The 25534-nt window shown below is 40.8% G+C and overlaps 1 protein-coding gene across 4 annotated transcripts in view; it reads left to right on the forward strand.

Moving 5' to 3' along the window:
- Ptprr (protein tyrosine phosphatase receptor type R) overlaps window positions 1–25534 on the forward strand; it is a 250012-nt gene that overhangs the window by 190600 nt on the left and 33878 nt on the right. For all 4 annotated transcript variants that reach the window (XM_021174212.3, XM_021174213.3, XM_029482860.2 and 1 more), the window contains 4 exons: window positions 10672–10858; window positions 12859–12943; window positions 20171–20250; window positions 20735–20872. In XM_021174212.3, coding sequence (XP_021029871.1) covers window positions 10672–10858; window positions 12859–12943; window positions 20171–20250; window positions 20735–20872 — 490 coding nt within the window. The remainder of the gene's footprint in view (window positions 1–10671; window positions 10859–12858; window positions 12944–20170; window positions 20251–20734; window positions 20873–25534) is intronic.

A 25534-nucleotide genomic window follows, 5' to 3' on the forward strand; every position in this document is an offset into this window, starting at 1 on the left:
GGCTGAGGGTGACAGTGTAGCTCGGTTGGTAGGGTGCTTGCTTGGCACTCATGGTGCCCTAGGTTCAATCCTCAGCTCTGCATAAATCAAATGTGGTGGCACATACCCGTAGACCCAGCACTCGGGAAATAGATGGGGGAAGATCAGAAGTTCAAGGTTTCTTCGGCTACAAAAGGAATTTGAGGTCGGCCTGGACTAGAGACCTTGCCTCAAAATCTATCAATCAATCAATCAGTCGATAGATAAGCTCTAGCTATGTATTCCATGCTGGCCTTGAATTCCAAATACTCCTGCCTGCTTCTGCCTCCCAGGTCCTGGGATGGCAGATACCAACCTGCATATGGTTTGCATCCGCTACTCTTTAACACAAATCATTCTGTTATAGGACAATTTTTTTTTTAATTTGTGAAAAGTAACTTTATAAATGTTTCTCTCCTATAACTAAAAACAAGTTTAGGGATTTGGTATAAAGACTGGAAAGAATTTGTGCCACAGCCTACCTAGCCTATAATATCAGAGTTCTGGAAACTGAGGCAGAAGGATCATAAATCCAAGGTCCATGTGGGTGAGAGAGATGGAGGGGGGAGAGGGGAGGAGGGGAAGAGGGAAGAGGCAAAAGGAGGAATGGGAGGGGAGAAGGGAGAGGGAAGGGAGGGGGGGAAGGGAGGGGAAGAGGAAGGGGAAGGGGGAGGGGAGAAAGGAGGGAGGGGGAGTTAGTTCAAACCAGTATACACAACTTAGTGAGAACTTGCCTCAAGATAAAAAGTAGCCTGAGCCCTGGGGGTTACAGTTCAGTCACAGAGCGCTTGCCTAACACCCATAACCGATACACAGAGGACCTAACGCAGAACCTCGGGCTTAGCGTTTTGAAGCTTTATGGCTCTTCTGCCAAGGTTAGACCATTCACTCTCCAAGTAGCAGTAGGTGAGAGCTCCGGGTTCCAGGAAATCTCACCAGCGCTTCCTTCTGCCTTCATTCCGGCTTCTCTTCACTCCCTTCTTTATGACTTCATATGGCATTTGCAGCAGCGTCTCTTTGTACTTTTATTTTGGGTCTCTCTTCTTGTTGAGCTATGGATTCCTAATTCCCTTCCATCGTCTTTAAATCTATATGATAACCTCTTTTATTTTTGTTGCTGCTGTTGCTGCTGCTGGTGATGGTGGTAGTGGTGGTGGTTAGGGTAACTTTGTAGACATTTTGAACTCAGAATAAAATGAGAGTCTTCTACCTCTGTTCTTTTTCAAGACTATTTTGCCTAGAAAGGTCTGAATCTTTCATTGTTAAGCAAATGTGACCTGTGGGGCTTTTGTGCTCTTGACTTCCACCAGATTAAGAAATTTCTCTACCTTTCCCACTTTGTTGAAAGCTGTTATTTTTTTTTTAAAAGAAAAGAAAAAATGCATACTTTCTGATGATTCATGAGTTAGCTGAAGTCAGTGGATGGTTGTAATGGCAGATGGTCATTACTGAATGGATTTCTTGGTAGTTGTATAAACAAATGGGGAATATATGTGCTACTTACAAAATATTGACTATATATATATGTATATATATACATGTGTGTATATATATATATGCATCTATATCCATGTTCATGCTTATATACAAACCAGCTGAAATTCAGATTTCTCATTTTAAAAAGATTGTTTTCTTCATTGAGGTCGAATTTCTTTGTTATCGTCTTATGAATGAAAAAAACCTAAACTTAGGAACTAAAGTTGGAATTACCGACATTCTGTTCCTTTTTTAAAATGGAAACAACCTCCTCATTATGAGTGACAGCCAAAACAATACCAAACGCCAGAAGCTGACACAGACTAATCATTCTTGATGTGGAAACAGCGCAGTGCTTCTCCTGTCTTTTGTATGCATGCAATCATCCCGGGTCTTCGGGATGTTACAACTAAAACTTCATGGATATTTATACAAGTTTTACACGAAATCTTAAAAATAGCTTTTTCTGTACCTGCACAGTCCAAAAATCACTAATTTTTTTTTACTTATTTTATTGTATCTTATGCATTCATTTTTTTCTTCGTACGGGGTCTTGGTATGCTGTTCTAGGTGGCCTGGTGGTTATAGCACAGCTTACATTAGCCTCCTGCCTGAGCGTCTCCAATGCTGGGCTTATGAGTGTGTGCTGCCACAGCTGGTTTTACTGGAAACTGTAAAGTGCTCATCTAAAGTGATCCTTCAGTTTACACATGTCTGGGAGCACTGTGCAAGCCATCAGATAGCACTGCCCTCTCGCACTTCCTTGTGACCACCGTCTGTCTACACAGACAATGAGAGTGTACCTCTCCACATTCTAAGGGGTACAGAGAAAGAATTGAAGCTCATATCTCAGCCTCAAGCTGTTCTCACTGCAGAGAAAAATTATTTCTGGTGAATATGCCATGTGTGTATTAGGAATATATTAGGAAAATTGTTCTGGGAAGAGCTCCTACACGTGGGGGTATGAATCTCAAAGACACAGATCTGAATGTAGATGTAGTTCACTGCCTCCCCAAGCATAGACAGGCAGAGGCTGGAGAAATGTCCAGGAATACGAAGCATTACATCAGAGGAGCTGGACAAAGACTACAGTAGATGATAACTTTAAAATGAAGAAACTATCCCCAATCATAAATGGACTAACCTCTGACGTTTTTGGTGACTGTCCTTCAAATCTTTGTGACAATCACTTGTATGATTTCAGAGCTGACCACTCTGCATAACCAACTGGGCCCAGTTCTCCCGACTCTGCCTTCCTCTAATACTCCAGTGCATGCCCCCATGTGAAACAGTAACTCTCATTCACCTCGTGGACCTGTCCTCCAGAGGTACTGAGGAATAAGCTCACCCTTTCTAGCTCTTTCTGAACTCTGGCTGGCTGGTTCAACTCAGCTATTGCAGCCCAGCCTCCTCTCCAAGCTGACGGAGTCAAACTCTATTTGTGGCTGACTTGCCCTGCTTGGCCTCAGACTAACTGGCAATCTGTTCTCATTCGTTGGCTCTTTTTCATTCTCTAGCTTGCTCTGTCTTCACCTGCAACCTGTCTCAGTAAAACTGTCCCAGTAAAACTGCCTACTTCCTCTGTCTCTCTATCTGTCTCTCTCTTTCTCTCTCTCTGACTCCCCACTGCCATCACCACCCCCACCCCCAAATCACTGACTCAATGGAACTGACTGACTAGAACTCAGAGAGCTGCATACATCTATCCCCTGAATGCTGGTATTAAATGTATGTCCCACCACACCTGAACCTAACTTTTCTTTACCTGAAACTTATTCTATACCAGGCTGGCTTTGAACTCAGAGATCTGCTTGCCTCTGAGTCCTGAGATTAAAGGCATTTCTGTATTCTAGCCAGAGCAGACATGTTGCTGGATTAAAATTCCTCTACACCCCTAGATCTCACATAACTCTCTCAACACAGTGTGAGGTCAGCATTACCATATGGCTATCATTACAGTTACTCACACAAGTGTTTTTTGTATAGGATAACAAGCTGAGGGAAAAAAATGACATATTTATCTTTCTTTACCTTTTATAGTGTGAATTAACCCAGTGGTTGTCATTATTTGGGGTGGCAATCTAGAAAGTCTGAGACCAAGGAAGTATAAGTCATATGACAAAGCATTGATAGAATCATTTTCCAAGGCCAGAGACTAGAACTTCATGTAACAAGTTTATGTTCTATATTTCCCATATCTATACTTCCCACATACGTGTGTGGGATGTGGTTGTGTGTGTGGGGGGGGAGTATTGTTGGGTTGGTTTGTTTGTTTGTTTGTTTGTTTGTTTTAGTCTTTTGATATAGAGGCCTGCCAGACAGTCCTGCTGTCTGGACCTCGCTGTCTGGACCAGGCTGATGTTGAACACACGGAGATCCACCTGCCTCTGCTTCCTAGGTGTTCTACTGATCATTCTAATTTTTCAATAATAAATTTGCCTTGACTTATTAGATATAAATGTCAAATACTCCCTGGGTGTGGTAGGCATGCCTTTAGTCTCAGCACCCAGGAGGCAGAGGCAGGAGGATGATGTATCACGCTAGAAGCTTGAAACCTCTCTATGTAGTCACTCCACAGAGAAGCCAAGATTCTTCCAGTGCAGTGAGACAGAACTGCATCCTCTCCTACAATGACGATGCTCTCCACATCATAAGAGTCTGTAGTGTAGAGAGAAATTTGCTTCTCATCCTCGAGAGTCCATGCCCAGCAGGCATCCTTTATGCTTGCTTCCATTCCTGACTTCCATGCAGGATTTCCTCTGGGAAAATTTTATATGAGCCACCATATACCTGCTCCTATTATTTCAACTTCTACACACTTCAGTTGTCACAGTTTAAATCTCTTAGGATTGTGTCTCTTTTTCTTTTATAAAAATGTTACTCTTTCATCTGCTAAGTGATTCAGATAGAAGGGACTTTCCAGAATTTACTTGAAAGTAGGGAGATTGGGGTGGGGTGGGGAGGCATATTGTTAATTAAGTATTCTTAAAACTTTGAACAAATATGTAGCAGACGATGGCCTAGTCGCCCATCAATGGGAGGAGAGACCCTGGTCTTGTGAAGATCATATGCCCCAGTACAGGGGAATGCCAGGGCCAGGAAGTGGGAGTGGGTGGGTTGGGGAGCAGAGCCAGGAGAGGGTATAGGGGACTTTTGGGATAACATTTGAAATGTAAATGAAGAGGATATCTAATAAAAAATGAAAAAAAAAAAAACTTCGAACAAAATAGTGGCAGAATGTGGAGTTATAAACAGCCAGTCCCACGGGGAGACGGGCCCATCTCGCTACCTTCCTTTTGCTATTCAAAGCAACAAATATTTACTTTCCTAAGTTTCTTTCTTAGTAATTGTGTCTCCTAGAAAACTAAGTATGTGAACAATTTGAATCAAAAGAACTAAAATACCAAGTTAGGTATAGAGGGCTTTAAGCTCACCATTAATGATTAAATCTGGTTTTGATGTGGTCGTGAGGCAGAGGGAGCAACCGTTGGACTGAAGACCTGTGAAGTCCACCTTTCAGATGTGGGCACTGTGGAGACATTTCTACACACATCACCGTCTTAACCACCTTCGAGCTGTGGGCTTTTCCATCCTTATTCCAAGGCTTGGCTATAACCCGCTGCCAGCATTTCTCACCGGCCTGTCATTTCCTCAAGTAATAATTGGGACACACGTTTGCCTAGAGCACAGGCAGAGTGATCGGGTTTGTTTCCTTTCCTTCTGTCCTCATTTAAATTCTTGGAGGACACTGAGTGAGAACGTGCTAGAAGTCCTATCCTTCTTGGCCTAGAGGCCAGCGTGAGGAGAGCACCTTGTATGGAAACTCCCCCTTCTGCCAAAATCCAGCTTCCAAGGGCCCTTAGTTAAGTCCTCGCCTTCCAGGATAATAGATGTGTGGGCTCTGACTTAGCCCAGCACTCAGCTGAAGTGCTCATGGGTTTTTAGGAGTGTTTTCTTCCCCACCTCGTGGCTGTTAAGAATGTGGTGCGGACGTGGACGTTTTCAACAGAGTTGTTTATGTTCCCTTGCTGAGATCAGTGTGGCCCTGGCTCATAATATTTATGTGTGTTTTCCTTTTGGCTTAATTGTAATTAGCCTGCTGCTTGCTGCATTTCTCTTACCTTGCCTGAAGAATTTGCTTTTTCCTTCCATTGTATGCACTGGTATCTTTTGAATTTCCTCCCTCCTATTTACTTTTTGGCATAAATAATAATTGGTGCTACCGGCAAGCTTGATAAAGTCTTTTTATTGTGTTCCCTTTTGTCCACTGGCGTAAAAATGTCTAAACCATATTTTTTTCTCACTTGCACAGCAAAATAGAGGCAAAGTTTTCAGGAAGAGCTCCTGTTAGTACTCTTCCACACTCTGTTATTAAAAGTCTAGATTGCCTATTATTTTTATGGATTTTTTTCCTCTAAACCTAACTTAATTTTAATTTTTACAAGCGTAAGGTTTGCTCTGTCTTTGAATTATCACATTCTGTCTTTACTTCCACTCACACTGGTTTGTAACATTTCCTAGGAGCTCATATTATCTTGGTTTAATAAAGTCATATTTTCCACTTCAGATCACAGCCCATGGTAGTAAAAGAGAAGAGAAAGGACTTGGGAATTCACCTTTGACCATACACCCAAATAAATTACTAATAGATTAAATGGTTGTCCTAGTTGGGGTCTCTATTGCTGTGAAGAGACACCATGACCACAGCCACTCTTATAAAGAAAAACATTTAATTAGGAGCCGTCTTAAGGTTCATGGGTTCAGTCCATTATCATCATGGCGAGAAGCATGGCAGCGTGCAGGCAGACATGGTGCTGGACAGGTAGCCGAGAGTTCTACATCCAGATGGGCAGGCAGCAGGAAGAGAGAGTCTCTGGGCCTGGCTTGAGCTCCTGAGACCTTCCCAGTGACACACTTCTATTCCAGCAAAGCCACACCCCCTAATAGTGCCACTCCCTATGGGCCTTTGGGACCATTTTTATTCAAACCACCAGTGTGGTTAACTCTTTTAAGAATACCTTTCTTGGCTGATAAGATGGTTTGTGGAGTAAAAGAACTTGCCACCAGGGCAGAACTCCTTCCCTAGAACTCAAAAGGCAGGGAGAAAACTGACTCCAAAGTTGTTCTCTGCCCTTAACATGTGTGCTATTGCACATAGAAACACACAGAGTAAATAAATGTAAAACAAAGTCCTACTATGTATTCAGAAAGATCAGTATGCATATGGACTTAGATATACATTTTAAATAATTTGAATGTTTTAAAGCAACAACAGACTGGCATTTGCCACAAAATGTATCTGAGAAACAATGTCACAGCACAAACACAGTGGTAATATATTAGTGCCACATCAAAATTAGGAAAGATAGGGCTAAAAAGATTCTCAAAGCTAAAGATCTAAAACTAAGCAGTGTAGATAAATGAATCCATCCATCTCTCTAACCAAGGAGATCAGAACTGTCACAACTAGTCACTGCTGTTGATCCCTATAAACTAGAAAGATTTTAAAGTCAATTTAAATAGTAGTAAAAAATATACATATTAGTTACTTTAATTCCATTCTCAAACATCTAAATTTTATAAATTCCCACAGCGAACACATTGCTTTTCATCAGGAAAAATTAAAATGGGACTCTATAGCTAAGCTCTTTATTCCAAGCAGACTTCAGGTCACCAAATGTGCCAGTTAGTTTTTGTGAGTTGATCCTTCTGATTCAGTTTCCTAATGGCGCCATATTTCAAATCATGTAAATATTGTTTGTTCCTTGAAAATAAGAACTAACAAAAGCAGAGAATTTTTTTTCCCAAGTCAACAACATCCTACCGTCGTATTTTATGGCAAGCATATGAGAGATGTTAGCACGATAAGGCTGTTCTGTGGCAAAGGCTCTTTGTAGGGTCAGCCTATGCACATTTAATTCTATAGTTGAACTTTGAGACATTGTTTGAGGTGGTGAACTGAAGCGCTGTGAGATTAGCTAGGGCTTAGGGCAAATGGATTTGCCGTAATAAAGAAAAATTTTAAGACAATCGGTTACTAAAATGTATTTGTCTTCAGTGGCAAATGTGTAGGTTACAGCCATTGATTTCAAAGCATTAAAGTATAATCTTGATTAAAAGACAATTTGCAGTTCTAGTAGATGTGCCCTAAAACAGATCCCTTAGAGAAATACAAAAAGTGGGAGTTCTAAAGGATTTTGTTCATTGTTATCCAAATGTAATAATGTCCATGCATTACTTTCTAAAAGCAACTGACATCATGCCTTGAATGTTACCTGTATAGTAACTCTCTAAGTACAGTCTACTTAATTCTTTATTCACTTTTAAAGAGAGAGAGAGAGAGAAAGAAACGAGATGCAGGGAAGCCAAGTAACCCTAAGAAGAGCACATCAAGGATGTGGGCAGGCAAGATTTGAGGCCAAACCAAAGTGCTTTCAAGATAAAAATCTGTATTTGCACACTGTTCTTGACTGTTCCCCTTCCCAGACACTTGACTTGCAACTCCGCATGTGGCCTAACATGACCTGCCAACACACTCTCACTTTGGGAGGCAAAGCAAAAAGAGCTTGTGTTTTATATTCTAACATGAATTGAGTCTCTGATTGACACCTGCGTTTCAAAAATGGCTATTTTCTTTTCCACTAGTAAAATAGGGAAATCAGTATTTCCAAAAAATTCTATGAATGTTGGCATACCATACACAAAAGTACTCTACAACAGATCTTGACAAAGAACAGAAATGTAATATATTGGTTTCCTTTTCCCTTCCCTTGCCAAGCCAAAGCCAGGTTCCCTTACTGAGTGGGTACCACAGCCCTTGGCTGACCTTGGACCCCTCAGAAAACTTGTTCATTAAAGCAAATGGACTTAGCCATGGCACCTGAGGGGCTCTGAGTCTCCATGCATGGGCAGGGTGTGTGAGAGAAGCCCAAAGGAACACGGGTTGACATCAATGCCATGGTCTTCCCTGCTAGTCTAGGTGGTTTCTGAGAGCTGGGCAGTTTCTACAACCCTTGCCCCTCTCATCTCCTCTGCAAAACCTGGCTCCAGATTCCCAAATCCATTCCAAAGTCCAGCCCAGACTGCTCGGCTTGCTTTGATGAGCAAGTTCTCTCCTGTGTTCTTTCCCTACACCATTTCTCCTCCAAGGCTGTCTCTCAGATAACCAGGGCCCAATTCAAATGATCCCTCCTCCACATATCTTCCCTGACACCATAGGCAGAAGAGACCTCACTGTGTACTGAACCTCTGTAGCTCAGGATATCGCCCAACTGACAGACTGTGAACGCTTTGTCTATTATGGATGAAAATTGAATGGAATTATGCTTTAAGGCCAGCAAACCTGAGCAGCATCTTCCAACTCCTTTCTGGGAGGGAGGGAGGGAGGGAGGGAGGGAGGGAGGGAGGGAGGGAGGGAGGGAGGGAGGGAGGGAGGGAAGGAGGGAGGGAGGGAGGAAGGAAGGACGGAAGGACGGACAGCAAAGCAAATTATCACAAATACACTAAAACTAAAACAAAACATAATCAGAACCAGGAATTCCTACAAGATTAAAGGCGAGTACCACTGGATTCAAACACTTCAAAAACCATTTTTTCTCTAAAAATAAATAAAAATTTTTGGTCTGAAAGGAGAATCATCCTTTAATGCTTCTTAGCTGTATACTTTCTACCCAGAAGCACAAGAAACCATGGATTTCAGCTAATAGCAAGAACCTAAAACAAAGAAAGGAGCCTGGCACACCATCTGGAGGAACTATCAAGGCTCTGAATTTCCTTTCCCTGCCTTTCCTCTTGCGTTTTAACTTCTGCTCCCAGCTCTCCACCTCTGTAGGACACTAGACACTTGGCACTATATGCAGTGGCCTGACTCACAGCCCTGTGCTCTTTAAGTTACAGCCATTATGGGGACAGTCTCTGTGCCCTCATTCAGTCTCCTTTCCTCTCATGCTGTTTGGTAGGGACAGCCACCCAAGCTGCTGTTGGTTGTCACCTGCTCCTTTATAGCTGTACTTCACACAGCTGATAGAACTTCTAAGAGGGACTCACTTCCACACAATACACCAAGGTCTGTGTAGGGGAAGTACTTCACTTGTTACCTCCTAGAAAAAGAAAGGAAAGGAAAGGAAAGGAAAGGAAAGGAAAGGAAAGGAAAGGAAAGGAAAGGAAAGGAAAGGAAAGGAAATTATAAAGAAAAGATCAACTGAAACTAAGCCTGTAATAATGGCCTCTTATAAGTTTTATAAAATTAAATGGATAATCTGTGTATCTGTGCATTTGTGTGTGGGTGTGTGTCTATGCCTCATGTATGTGTGTGTGTGTGTGTGTGCGTGCGTGTGTGTAAAGTACAAAGTTGGTTTTTGTTTGCTTGATTTGGTTCTTGTTTGTTTGTGATAGTCTTCTGTGGCCCAGGTTGGCCTCAAAAGTTTTCATGTAACCGAGAATGACCTTGGCCTTCTGCCCCTGCCTCTATCTCCTAACCTCTAAAATTTCAGGTATGCACCATCAACTCCTGAGATAAAGGGTTTATCTATAAGTCACACTATAGAAATTTATGTTCACATATACGTTTTAAAACTTTAACATTCTATTTTAATGCACTAATTTAAATTATAGTAGATATTGGGATTTTAATGTTTTTATGTTTTAATTAACAAATAAAGGTATATTTATTTATGGTATAGTATATGCTATTTTGAAGCATGTCTATATTGTCAAATGGCTAAAGCATTTAACGACTATGATATCTATTTTGAACTCCCAGACATACATATAAATACATATTCTTTTGTATTACATATGATTTCTCCATTCAAATGTCTTCATTTTTTCTGAAATTCATTTAAAATTATTAAGCATCCTATCATTTCTGCAACAAATATGTTTACTAACAACTTATAGTACATGTTCTCAATTCAGAGAACTATGGTCAGTCATGATACCAAATATATACTACATATGTGATCCTTATTTCTGGAAAAATCTCATCAAACTGTGTTCTTGCACAAAAAAAAAAAAAAAAAGACAATTTGTGTGACCAAAATTTAAAATTCAAGTGAGTTCCAGGACAGCCAGGGCTACACAGAGAAACCCTGTCTCAAAAAAAAAAAATTAAAATTCATGTATAATAAAACAGATTCATGAATATTTAAATGTAATAACATTCTTTCCCCCATGTAGACGAGGTTCCAATGTATCTCTCACACTGGACATGAGTAGCCTGGGCAGTGTGGAACCTTTTGTGGCCGTCTCAACCCCCCGGGAGAAGGTAGCCATGGAATACCTGCAGTCAGCCAGCCGAGTTCTCACACGGTCACAGCTGAGGGACGTTGTGGCAAGTTCCCACCTACTTCAAAGTGAATTCATGGTAAGCCCGCTCCTTCTTACTCCGCCTTGGTATTCTAAGCACTAGGTCTGTATCTGGAAATGGCGCTATCTCAAGCAGCTGACTGTGAGCAAAAGGTTGCAGTGCGAAAGTGAAGTGCCATAGGTTTAGATACACCTCCTGTCTTACCTACTGACTGACTGTTGAGGCTGTGACACAGTTCTTAACTGACTTCCCAGCTGTAAGAGCCAGCAGTGTGCAGTGCCGTAGGAGACTGGAGCAGAGAGAGAGACATTTCTAGATTAGGAATCAGCCTTTCTGTGATCATGGGGAATTGAATTGTTCTGGTTTAGTGGAAAGTAGCAAAACTTGAGCCTCAGAAACACAAAAAAGAAAAACGATAAAACCACAGACTTTAATACATGTTTAGGAGTGGGTTTTAAGCTTACTTTAGAAAAGCCACTGTGTCTGCAGTGGAGAAGGCACTGAGAGGAGCGGGTTGGAGGCTCAAGAGGCAATGCTATAGAAACCAGAACCCAGAAGTATCAACAATAAAATACTCTGGGAGAAATTGAGACAATGTGTAACACTAAACAAAACATTGTTTCTTTGGATGAGGCAGCCAAAGTGATGGGGAAGTTACAGGTGGCATTCTGCATGCTGTTTCTTTTGTTTTTGGTTTGGTTTGGTTTGGTTTTCATTTTTAACTTGGGCAATACAATTCAAGAAAGACCAAATATGGGCTAAAAATAATAATGAGTACTATATGAAGTTATTTTAGAAAAATCAATATTGCATCACTTTGCATGCTATCAATATTGCATGGTAAGTTACTACACACAGAGAATAACGTTGGAGTTGAAGTTCTAGGTATTGCCTGAGGGGAATACTCACTTTTTAGATAGGGCTTTACATCAGAGTTACACAGCTTAAGCTATAGTGATCAAAAGTAATAAATAGATGGTTCTGTGGGCAGTTCAGATATTTGGCACCAGACTAGTGGAGAATGATCAGTAGTGTTAGACTCCCTGTTAGAGACACCAACTATCATCAACCTTTTGAAGCAAGATACCAACATGGAGTTTGTAAAATGAGATGCCATAATGTGTCACATTTTTATACGGTAAGCAAATTAAACCTAGAAATGGGAGAGCCAGTTAATGTCCCACTGCCTAGCATCTAAAGCCCATCTTAGAAGTATCAATATGTCTCTGTTTATGAAATATGCCCTTGGCATAGCCTACATCCCTGAAAGGAAAGATGAGGACAAAACAGAGATACAACAATGTAGGGTCCTGACAGATTGTCAGCATGTGCCCGGGAACAGGGGGAAACAAAGAGAATGAAGGGAGGTATTAAAAATGTCACCTTCTCCATAGCTTTGTCAAAGCAGACAGGCTTGTTGGAATTATGAAGAATTAACATGTGTGTTGGGAGTTATGTTAGCGGGCAGAGTTAGTAGGCATACATGAACCTCTGAGTTTGATCCCCAGCTCCCTATAAAACTGAAATGGTGGTACGCACCACTCTAAGGAGAGGAAGGCAGATTAAAAGTTCAGGGTCATCCTAACTCCATAGTCAGTCTGAGGAAAGACAGGGCTATGTGAAATCCTGCTTCAAAAAGAAATCCTTGACTATTCAACAATTCTATTTTGTTTGATCTTAATGACTTAGGACAAAGAAATTTAAATGTTTCAGTGGAGTAGAGACAATCATAAATGTCTAAAATCAAAAAAGTTAATGAAGTCTCTCTCTCCTCTCTTCTCTCTCTCTCTCTCTCTCTCTCTCTCTCTCTCTCTCTCTCTCTCTCTCTCTCTCTCTCTCTCTCTCTCTCCTATATATAAAATACTATTTCCAAATATACAGGGCTCTTTCTTAGACACTAGCTTAACCAGCTGTATTTTGTCTACTACAATTCTGGTCAACCAATGCACTACTCTGTTTTATACATGACTTTGAAGTAGATCATGGGGCCAATGTCCCCTGTAAAGATGTTCTTTGTGTCAACATTGAATACACAGTTTGAATCATTTATTTTCCAGGAAATACCAATGAATTTTGTGGATCCCAAAGAAATTGATATTCCACGTCACGGAACTAAAAATCGTTATAAGACCATTTTGCCAAGTAAGTTTCTTGAGTCGATAATTTGCACCTTAAAACAATGCCGCCCATTCACCTCTACCTCACCCTCTTCCCAACCCTCCCAACACTCTCATAGACTCCAAACTTAGAGCTGAAATATATGTTGAGACTAGGCATCACTAAAGTTATCTGAAGCTGAGTAACTCTATTACATACTACGTTCGTCACAGTGACCAGTTCACAATTCCAGAAAGATCCATGGTTCTAAAACACCATGATGTTACACATCACAGTTAACCAATTGTCATTGTAGGATTAAATGATTTCATGCATAAAGAAAAAAGAAATTGAATCTTGCCTTGGACCATATATAAAAATTAATTCAAAGTGCATAGGATACTTACACATAGATAGAAGCTTTGACAAAGAGAGAAAGGCAGAAAGGGAGGGAGGGAGGGAGGGAAGGAGGGAGGGAGGGAGAGAGAGAGAGAGAGCACAAATTCTCATAAGCTTGAAGTAGCCAATGGCTTCTCAGATGACATGGAAAGTTCAATTCAAACCACCGGAAGACAGAGGGGATGAGTGTCACTGAAATACCAAAGTTTCATGTTTCAAATGTCATACTAACAAATAAGAGATAACCCAGAGAATGGGACAATAGTTATGGAACAAACATTTGATATGAGACTTGTATATAGAATCTAAAAAGTATTCTAACATCTCAATGTTAAAGATGACAACACAATATTTTAGGATTTATTTTTTTATTTTTTGAAATTAAGAAACAGTTACATCATTGACTCCTTTCTTTTTCCTCTTCACAACTACCCCATGTATCTGCCTTGTTCTCTCTCTCTCTCTCTCTCTCTCTCTCTCTCTCTGGCTCATGATGTCTTCTTTCTTTAGGTGTGTGTGTGTGTGTTTGTGTGTTTGCATTCCTAAAGTATTCCTGTCCGGTCTATATAATATTAGTACAGTACCAATAGACCTGCTAACATGGAAGGAACAAATCTCATGAGGTCCTAACCTTGGGCAAAGATCTGAACAGGAAAAATAGTCTTGCCCAGGAAAGAGCTCTCCAATTGGTTATCCATTGCCAGATGGTCAGTCCTGAAATCATACACAACAAAGTCATTTAAAAATAGGGAAAGTTGCCAGGCGTGGTGGTGCACGCCTTTAATCCCAGCACTCGGTAGGCACAGGCAGGCGAATTTCTGAGTTCGAGGCCAGCCTGGTCTACAAAGTGAGTTCCAGGACAGCCAGGGCTATACAGAGAAACCCTGTCTCAAAAAGAAAAAAAACAAAATAGGGAAAGTTATTTGAATAGAAACTCTTCATAGAAGACATACAGATTACCAACAAGCATACAAAATGACCAGTATTATTATCCATTAGAGAGCTCAGAAGCAAAGAGAGACATCATTTGATAGCCACCGTGGTTATCATTATGATATAAATAGACGTGATAAAATGTTGACAAGGATGTAGAGATATCAGAACCTATAAATGTCACTAGTCTGAGTGTAGAGTAGCTGCTCAATTTGCAGTTCCTCAAAAGCTAAACCTTGATGGGGCCTGGAGTCGCAACTCATAATAGAGGGTTTGTCTGATATCACAGGGCCCTAGCCTTGACTCCTCCTACCACATAAAAGTTATTATATAAATTATGTGTTGTTATTAATATAAATGACCCAGATAACTACTCCTAAGCATAAACTCAGTGAAATGAGACAGATTCACCTAAAAGTGTACATAAAATATTGATTAGTATAGTTTATAATATCTAAAAATGTTTCTGAATGACACAAATGCCTTTCAAGAGAGGTTGATGGGGGGATCAATACAATCAAGATGCTTTATATAAACATATAAAAATTGACATGATAAAACACATTTTTATAATTAACACATGTTCATTTTTAAAAGGGGAAGAGTATTGACTCTTTCAATAATATTAATTTTATTAGTTTACTCATAAGATACAAAATATATTTTCATATTTGTATTAATAGAAACACATTAAAAACAAATAATTAAAGAATTACTATCAATGCTGTATATGGACCTCCTCCTCTGGCAAAAGTAATCCCACTGCAATGCACTTTTAATGAGTCAAAATCGTTAAGTCTATTTCTTAAGGCATAGTTCACTATCAAAAGATATTTAATTTATGGCTGTAATAATCAGGAGAAAATAAAAAGGATCTCTCTCTCTTCCCTAAAATTTTCTCTAAAATATACCAAGTATCAAATAATCAGGACTAATGTCCCACTGCAATGATTATATGTCCTCTGGTTTCAAAGAGTGTTCAGTTTGTTCTGGTTGTTTCAAAGCCCAGCCTTCAGTTTCCTGCCACAGATGATATCAGACAACAGCTACAGCATCTCTATCAGCTTTTCCATTTCTAGAACTGGGTGGGCTACTTGGTCCCGGATATCTGTGCTGACAGCTGATGTTGCAAATGATGGATTTTCAGTGGAAAGTATCCGCAGTCCAAAAACTCCCATCCTTGTTTCCCAAACAATAACTCAGAATAGATAGTTTAGGAAAGCCACACCATTGGTTCAAAGCATCAGAAAAGCCTTTAATGACAGACATAGCTGTTCTTAATGGCTTCTTTTAGACTTTAAGCCATCATAGAATTGAAGTGCTATATAAATTGATAATTAGCAAATGATCAGGACTTTAAATATCATGATTGTCTTTTGTTGGAAGCTTGTCAACATATGTATGTCCTGGTAAGGCTATCTGGTTTTGTGGGTATATGGATAGCCAATAGTCAGTTGAATTGTTGCTATTTCCTTGAGAACAATGTCTAGCTTAGAACAGGCTAAGAAGTAGATTAAGGGGCAAAAGTCAAGTTTGGGTCAAATTGTCTTGCAGTGTAAACAAATATTAGAGGTAAATGCTCTATCCCAAATCACAGAAGGAACAAGGGAAGGCCCAACATGCATTAATTAGCATGGAGGGGTGACACACAACTGACATGTGTAATAATGCATCATATAGTTATTTATATAAATGTAAAGCAATATATACACAAAACTACAGAGTCCTGGTTGCTCTGGCCACTATTTCCTACTTAAAATGGTAGTGTGTAGTAAGAATTCTCAATAGTTTTCCATATAGATTAGATTTATATGACATGCTTATTACAAGGTAGATATGCACGCAAGTGAACCACTCACTAAAGCAACAACTTCTGTAGCTAAAACAAGATACTAGCGTTAGGTGTTATTTCCCACCCGTACAAAAATCTTAGTGGGTAGGGGCTACTTAATCTTTTTGCTATCATTTCTTTATCCTCCACCCTCAGGGGGAAAAAACAGGGACAACAGAACTACACTCTATATCTACTGAAGACATTCGATGTGCAAATTCACTAATAGAGTCCTAACTAATAGATTAATAACCAATATAAGATTCTATTTTCCTCCCCTACATAAACAATGGTGAATCTGTTATTAATTTATCTAGAAAAAAAATCCCAGAAAATAAGTGAACACTGTATGTGGAGAAGAATCCTGTTTCAAAAGACTATTAAGAGTCTCATTTTCTCTTTTTATTTTCTTGTGGTCCTTACACACGAGCTTCCAAATCATCACCATCCTGCCTTGCTGAGATCAGCTCTCTGCAGCAATAGGAATGTTCAGTATTTCTGATATAAAAGCCAATTTGTAACAACTGATCTCTTGCAGTACCACTAATGTAACTTAGGACTGTACTCAACATTTTGTCTTACTCTAGTTAATTAAATGTAAGTAGCCTCAGGTGGCTAGGGACTACCATATTGAACGATGTAGTCCTGGAGTTCTCTCTCTTTAGCAGTGAAGTCCAAGATGGGTCATGAACACCTTGACTCTGTAACCAGTCCAGGCTTTGCCCAGGACCCACAGGAATACACCTGTCCCCATCTTGCCATTTCTCTTTCCCTAGAACCTCGAATGTATTTCTGCCTGGAAGGGAAACCCTAAGCATACAGTCACCTTTGATAAAGTCTGTTTTATGTCATTTAAAGTACTGGTCTGGTTTCACTGTATCTGGTAAACAGAAAACTCAAGATCACAGTGGGTTTTTGTGTGTGTGAAATTAGGATAGACTCATAAACATAGACATGGTACGAGAAATCAAATGATTATGTCCAATAATGTTGAGGAGGGAGAGGAAAGCAAAGGAGGGAAGGAAGGAGATAAAGAAGGAGGAAGTAAAAATGAAGGGAGCTGGGAAGGAACAGGAAAGAAAAAGGATTTGGCTGGAAAACTGCTCCCCCCTGTGTAATCATATGTGGTACTTTGCTTTAAAATAACAAGTACTTGAACCTTAAATACGTGGAAATTATTATATAAGTTATTAATTTTTTCATACTATAACTTAGCTTGATGGAGAACCACTTCTGAGAAGTTAGTTAGTTCCCTGTAACGCATATGTTCCATAGACATTAGAACTGAGGAGAGTGAGGCTCGTTCTCAAGATGGCTCAGCTTGAGGCCTCTATGCAAACATCTAGCGATCAGCAGATGCTAAGACAAGCACGCCCTCTCTTGTCTCGTTTTCTAAGGAAAGAACACCGAGAAAATCAAAAGTAACATTTGAACTATTCACAATGGGAGCTAATTCTAGAATTAAACTCCTTGAGGAGAACCACATATCAAATAGAAATTGTGAAGGATGGAGAAATGAGTCAAACATGTTCCCTGCCCTCGAGGGTCTTGCCACAACCCATGGAGGACAGGCAGAAGTGTCAGCACTTAAGACATAAAATGACAGGTACTAATATAAAAGTCAAGGAAACCAGACCAAGAAATGGGTGTTTCATTTTCCCAGAGCAAACCAGAACTTCTGACAGGCGGGTTTGCAGCTCTGAACCCTGAGGAGGGAGGAGCTATTATGTATCAAAGGCAGAGGAGACAGTGTGGCATGCAAATGTGTAAAATCTACAAGAGCGTGCCCTTGATGCCGGAGCGTGATCAGAGGTGGTGTAGATGAGAATGTAGCTGGCGATGAGGCTGTGGGTATAGATAATTAAAGACTGCTGAACTCCCATGAGTAGAGTTTGGAAATCATCCTTCAGGACCCTACTGTCTAAAAGAGCAGCCATTAGCCATGTACAGCAAAGTAAGTCCCAAGTTAAAATATAAAATTCAATGGAATTAAAACTTTAATTCCTCAGTTTCTACTAGCTGCTTGTCAAGTCTTCAGTGTCCTCGTGTGGCTGATGGCTTCACATGGTTAGTGGCTATGCATGATAACGAAAAGCAGTTTCTTCCAATTTTAGACAGTAGAGCAAGTAGACAGTGTGTTTGTGACAATTATAGACAATGGAGCAAGTAGACTGTGTGTTTATGACTGGGCAGAAAAGGAGAAATTAGTACATCGAGCAATTTAGGGTTGGCCAGGCCAATGTAATCCTGTGTGTATCCATGGGGCCAACCCATAGAGCCATTTGGTCTTCATCTTTAACTGAAAGAAATATTTCTTTCTATGCCACTAAAAATTTTTTTGTCTTTGAAGAGCTTGTTTTTTATTGGATGTGAAGACTCTGCCTTAAAATACTTTTAAAATATTCACAAATTGTAGTCATGCAGAACACAGCTACATAGAACTGGACTCTGACAATATTATTGCTTACTAAAAGAAACTTCATATATGCATGTGTATATATTAAGTATACTAAAATATCAGTGTTTGAAGTAAGCTGGAAATGTCTTGACAACTCAGGAAAAAGCTTCCCAGATCTATCTGATAGCTTTGCCATGTTGTGCATCCAGACCTTCATGTCTGGTGAAGACCCCGCTGCTTCTCATGGGATCCAGGCAGCAGCAGGAAATGAAAAGCAGATCAGAGCCTCCGCTTTTACTCCTATGACCATGACCTTCAAGTCACACAGATCGCTCTCATTTACAAATGGCAGCCCAGTTATGAAGCCACAGTAACTGCAGGGGATGGGGAACATCCTATTGGCTCCCAGCAAGAACCCGGAATCTTGTCACTGAACAAAGAAGGGGGAGTGCACTTTGGCCCTAGCTGCCTGAGTCTGTACATCTGGCAGGGCAGGGGGTGGCTGTACAGGTCTGTGTGCTTCGGGTGGGATGACTGATGTCGTAAGGCACTGCACAGCATGCACAGCAAGAAGCCCAAGGGCACTGCACACAGACCAGCACTTAGGCCCCTCCCCATCCTACCACCAATGGAACCTGGCCACCAAGTGCTATGTATGCCTCTGGGATTCCTCTTCTTTATTCTTTCTGTCTCTCTGTCTCTGTCTCTGTCTCTGTCTCTCTCTGTCTCTGTCTCTGTCTCTGTCTCTCTCTGTCTCTGTCTCTGTCTCTCTCTCCTCTGTGTGTGTGTGTGTGTGTGTGTACTTCTCTGTCTCTCTGTCTCTCTCTCTCTGTCTCTCTCTCTCTCTCTCTCTCTCTCTCTCTCTGTATGTGTGTATGTGTGTCTCTCTGTGCCTTTCTGTCTCTCTGTGTGTGTCTGTGCCTCTCTGTCTCTGTCTCTCTCTCTGTGTCTCTGTGTATATGTCTGTCTGTCTGTCTCTCTGTTCCTCTCTGTCTCTGTGTGTATGTATGTCTGTGTGTTTCTCTGTTCCTCTCTGTCTCTCTGTGTGTGTCTGTGCCTCTCTGTCTCTCTCTGTCTGTGTGTGTGTGTGTGTGTCTGTGTGTCTCTCTGTCTCCCTCTCTCTGTGTCTGTGTGTTTCTCTGTGCCTCTCTAACTCTCTCTCTGTCCCTCTCTGTCTCTTTTCTCTCTCTCTCCCCTCTGTGTGTGTGTGTGTGTGTATGCATGTGTATATGTGTGTGTGTTCTACAAAAATGTTTGTATCTTTTTTGTTTGATGTATGTTAAAATGCATCTGCTAAGAGAGTACCACTGCTAAAGCATGGGCTGGCGAGACCAGGCAGTCTGAGGTCCTGCATGGCTGGATCAGGTGATGTAGTGGAATACAAAGAAATGGGAGAGGGCAACCCAATGCTTTTCTGAAGGAACAGAAGAAAAGCAGGGTTGTAAACGTCAAATCTAAAGAAAAAGAGAAGGGTCCCGGTGAGAGAAGAGTCAAGAATCAGAACTCCATTAAAAGACATTGTGACCTACATCAGAATCAAGGGTCAGTGAGGACACCAAATGTCAGAGACAGACCAAGAGACGGACACATGCAGACACTGGGTGAATAGCCTTGAACTTACACACTTCTCTCTGCGGCTTATGGTTGCTCTGGAGATTTTTTTTTTGAAAAGTAAATCTACTCAGTGTGTTCTCTCTGGCTTCCTCCTCAGATCCCCTCAGCAGCGTGTGCTTAAGACCAAAAACTATAACCGATCCATTGAGTACTTACATAAATGCTAACTATATTCGGGTAAGTAACTATACATTTCTCTCTGGTTAGCAGGTTGACTCACAATTTGGAATTATTGCTTTTACCTTTTTCCCCCCTAAGAACTGCCACCCTCAGCTTTGAATCTTTCTTCTTTCCTCAGAATAAAGTTTGCTTTAATTTGGCTGAGAGTGTTTCATGTATATATGTTATAGTCTCAACCACACTGGCAATAGGTGTTTCACCTTGAGTCCTCCCTCCTTGGCTTGTGAGTCCTCCTTGGCTGTGAGTCCCTGAGTACGAGCTACATGTGAGTGCTCTTGTGTAACTGAACTTTACAACTCTTAGCACCCAATGGCAAGCTGGATTTTCTGGGAGATACCATGCATATGCCTGGTGGTGCTAGGATCAAGGAAGCTGCTTTTGAACTTCCACACCTCCATTATTTTGAAGATCACCCCCCCTCCAAATGTCCACTACAGTCTATGAACATAAGCCAATATGTTTGTCTCTTTACTCCAAATAGGGCTACAGTGGTAAGGAGAAAGCCTTCATTGCCACCCAGGGCCCCATGATCAACACTGTGAATGACTTCTGGCAGATGGTGTGGCAAGAAGACAGTCCCGTGATTGTGATGATCACGAAACTCAAAGAGAAAAATGAGGTACGAAGCTTATCCCAGTCCTGAGTGTTATACACGTTACTTCTGTCATAGGAGAGATTTGGACCAAATGAGATGACCATGTACTTACAAAATGTTTATATAAGATGGGCAAAGGCATCAAATGACAAGGTCACTTTACACCTCTAGCAAGTGATAATCGGTACTGGTCCAGGAGTGACAACCTTCCTCCAGGCAGGTTAACGTATATGGTATACATGTATCTCATTTGCACACATATATCTCAATAAAAAAAACATGAAGGGCAAGGAAATAAAAATTATTACAAAACAGGTAATTTTTATTTATCAACAGGTACCATTTGGTTTATTGGCACTTGTATGTATCAGTAAATAATGAAGCAAGATCCCTTCTGTGGGTAATTTTAACTTCCTAGTGGGGGAAACACAATGAATCTGTTAATAACTGCATAGTGGAAGAGACAGATGCTGTTGGATGCTAACCAGACCAGAATAAGGGAGTGGCCTGTCCTGGGCAGTGGGATGAGGGAGGGATGGTGACAACATGAAATGGGGGGAGGGAGGGCAAGTAGGGACTTGTTAGGAAAATGAGGCTGAAAGAAACAGTGGAGAGAAGTAATAAAAATCAAATAACTTTTCTAATATCCTTATAGCAAGAAATTCAGTGTTAAAGCTGTGGCCCAGTTCTTCCTCCCAGTCCCATGCTCCCAGAAATAAGACCCAGACTCAAAATATATTTACAAATACCATGGCCCTATAGCCAGGCTCTTCTCTGATAGAATCATAACTAAAACAACCCAATTATTTTAACCTACATTTTGCCACATGATCCATCTCTTCATATCTTCCCAGGTGACTTTTCCCAGAATCCTTTCTGCCTCCCGGATGTCCCACCTCTATTTCCTGCCTAAACAATAGGCAGTAGACTTTCTAATTGACAGGTGACATAGCTATACAACACACAAGATACTCACTCTATAATCCAAAATCCAGACAAAGGTAGATTTATTTCCACACTGGCCATCTTCTCTGAGGATTTAGCTTGTAGAGTGACTTAGTCTCTATTTTACATCTTTTTTTTTAATTTTTAATATTTTTTATTACATATTTTCCTCAATTACATTTCCAATGCTATCCCAAAAGTCCCCCATACCGCCCCCCACTTCCCTACCCACCCGTTCCCATTCTTTTGGCCCTGGCATTCCCCTATATTGGGGCATATAAAGTTTGCAAGTCCAATGGGCCTCTCTTTCTATTTTACATCTTAAGGACAAACTTGAGTGGTTCCTGAAGGCCGCCATCCCTGGTGCTGCTATGTGTGTCCGCCATCTTGCTGAAATAACTGATACCTTGACTTCCCTTAATGTTTGTTTTCCTGCCAAAATTATTACGCCATTTAGGAAAACTCAGATTTCTCTCCTTTATTCTTTTTCTTTTTCTGAGTTGTGACTTCACACGCATAATTCCACAACTACTTGAGAGAGTCCAAGCCCACAAAACTTAAAATCTTTTAAAAGCTTGCTGTTTTCTTCCTCCATTTTTGCTATAATAAATGAACTATGCCCTAGAAAATAGTCTGCTTTTACCAACAGAGGAAGCTCTATGTGCTGTTCTCCATGTTTCTGTGCATCTGACATGAAGCCTAGGATGGCACGGTAGAAATAAGCCCCACCGATCGTCTCGACCTTTGTGCATACAGCCTGTTGACACGTTAACTCACTGGCCATCCGTGAACAGCTCGTTAAGGTGCATTTTCAGCTTTGTGGTAGAAAGGATTCTCCAAGTTTCAAAGGTGTATCCTCTAAATGTGCACATCTGTGGATGGATGAATTTATATAACATATGAGTGTGGAGAATTTATATATTATGGTAGCTGGTTCCACTACAACCCAAGTTCACTGGGCAAACTATGGGCACACAGAGCAAACCTTCAAAAACCTAAAGGGATTTCCAAAATGTAGTTCAAAATTCCAAAAACAGAGAAGTATGGATCTCTTATGTGTTAGTGACCTGCAGGAGTGAGAGACAAGCCTGGGCTTGCAGGAGCCGGAAATTACAATGTGAGCTCCTGCAAGACCAGGAGCCAAGGTGAGCCACCCAGGTGAATCATCTGTCTGCCAAAATAAGTCTCTGAGAGCAAATTAATTTGTCCAAATCTGGCTTTCTTATTTTGATTAAAAACCATCCATTGATTATTCAAAACTGGGGAAGCTCAGACCTTAAAAACCAGAAAATGCCAGGAGGAGCAATCAGCATGGCCTAGTTAGCATCGTTCTATGCACTTTATAAAAACAAAAGCAACAACTTGTAATAGATTATCTATTGCGTGTGTGTGTGTGTGTGTGTATTCATTCACTATGTGTGTATCCATTCTAGAACTATACATATACCTCATAGAACTTCCAGAAATTAAAAAAGAATCAACCAAATATGCACTCACAAGTCAAAATTATGAGACACAGAAGTAAATAAAGCAAATAAATAAGAAAAAAAATCAGAAGAAACAACCAAGTACATCCACAAGAAGTTAAAATATCAGAAATTTAAAATGTGGGATTTACTAAAATACGGCAGCATGTAAAACAGAAAACAAATGTCTGAGAAAGTAACTTGTTTGTTAGTACACACAGACACACACACACAGAGAGACACACATACACACACAGACACACACACACACTCATAGACACACCACACACACTCACAGACACACCACACACACAGACACACCACACACACAGACACACCACACACACACAGACACACCACACACAGACACACCACACACACAGACACACCACACACAGACACACACAGACACACACCACACACACACACCACACACACAGACACACACACAGGCATACCACACACACACATACACACACACACACACCACAGAGAGAGAGAGAGAGAGAGAGAGAGAGAGAGAAGATTTGCAGTCAAACCAACTAAAAGGCTCCAGAAGTAAATAAATATAAGACACTAAAGACCTTCCTGAAGGTAGAACTAAAGAAATTACTCAAGTTACGATAAAAACATGGGGGCTGTTGAGACTGGGGGGGGGGCAAGCTTAATGTCACAGAAGTTTTAATTGCTGCATTAGAAGAAGAGGAAAGCAGTAATATTTGTAGAAATAACAGCGTGTGAGTAACAGCTCATGAAAGACTCAAGCCTCGTACTTGAAAATGTACAATATATCTCAGGCTGGATGAGAAAAAAATATCAACAGCCAATACATCCGCGAAGCTCGAAGGCACCAATGAGATGACGTTCACAGCCAGGGGAACTAGCACAACTTCCCAGTAGCATCAAGGAAATACAGAGACAGACAGACAGACAAATGTACATGGATGGATGGATGGATGGATGGATAGATGGACACACACCTACTCCAGAGAACACTGACAACTCCAAGACCAGCAAATGTATCAGTAAGGTTTAAAGGTAGGAAACATTTCACACAAGAACTAAAGAGAACACAGGGCCAACAGACTTTGTCAAAAGACCTATGTAAGAGATACTGAGTAAAGAAGCTTAATGCAGAAAAAAGGACTCCTGGTCAGGAGGGGGGGATCCTAATAGCCTGAATTTATTCCCCAGAACCCACAGTGCAAGAGGGAACTGATTTCCAAAGGTTGTCCTCTGACCTCCATGTGTGCATGCCCACACTGACATACACACACACATACATACATACACACACACACACACACACAGACAGACAAACCAAATAAAATACTTTTAAAAGGACCCCAAAGTAATAAAAAAAATAGTAAGCCAACAACATAAGTCATGGAGGTAGAGATAAGACTCGGGACAATCATGAAAGTAAAGACCTAATAACAGAAATTACAATGGATAAATAATTCTCATGATATGGTTGGTGTCTTAGAACACATTCATATCCTGTATTTTGTTCCCTTTGTTCTTTGAATATTCCACACATTTGTACAATCTATACTGATCACATCTACCCCACTGCTATCTCTCTCCAGGTTCCCTAGCGCCTGCCTAACCCAGCACTTTCAGGGCAGGAGCTAAGGTTGATAGTCAGAGAGCATTGTTTAAAAAATATTTTATTTATTTACATTTCAAATGCCCGCCTTCCCGGTCCCCCTCCACAAACCCCCTACCCCATCCCCCATCCCCCATCCCCTTCGCCTCTAAGGGAGATCATATTTTAAGCATTGTAGTTACCTGAAGCATTTCAGAAAAAACTTACTATGAGCAACTGGGACCATGTCAAAGCCCTAGTGAATGGCTGCCCTTCATTAACCCCAACACCATGGCTGCCATTCTCCCAGAACTGCGCAGGGTCCTATGTTAAAGTGCTACAGGGTTCCTCCCCTGGGGGTGCAAGAGAGAACTTCTTTGCAAGTTTAATTTCTTGGTACCATTCTCAGATTCCACTGTGCCCACAGGAGAACTGTGTGGGTCTGGGGTAAGCTAGGATACCTTTTCAAAAATAATTCTCATACTGAATTGTTGTTGAGGATTTTGTTTTTCTCTTTGGCTGCAAATTCACATGGAGATGTACTTTATTGGGTGGTGTTGTTGTTGTTTTTACCGTTTGGTCTCTTATCCTTTTTTAATCTTTGAGATACACTCCCAGGGACATGAGAATGGAGTGTGTTATATATTTACTGTATAACCTGCTACTTGTTTATTTCCTGTAGGCAGT

The sequence above is a fragment of the Mus caroli genome, unplaced genomic scaffold (assembly GCF_978045245.1).
Source record: "Mus caroli unplaced genomic scaffold, Mus_caroli_1 scaffold_9, whole genome shotgun sequence".
NCBI lineage: Eukaryota > Metazoa > Chordata > Mammalia > Rodentia > Muridae > Mus > Mus caroli.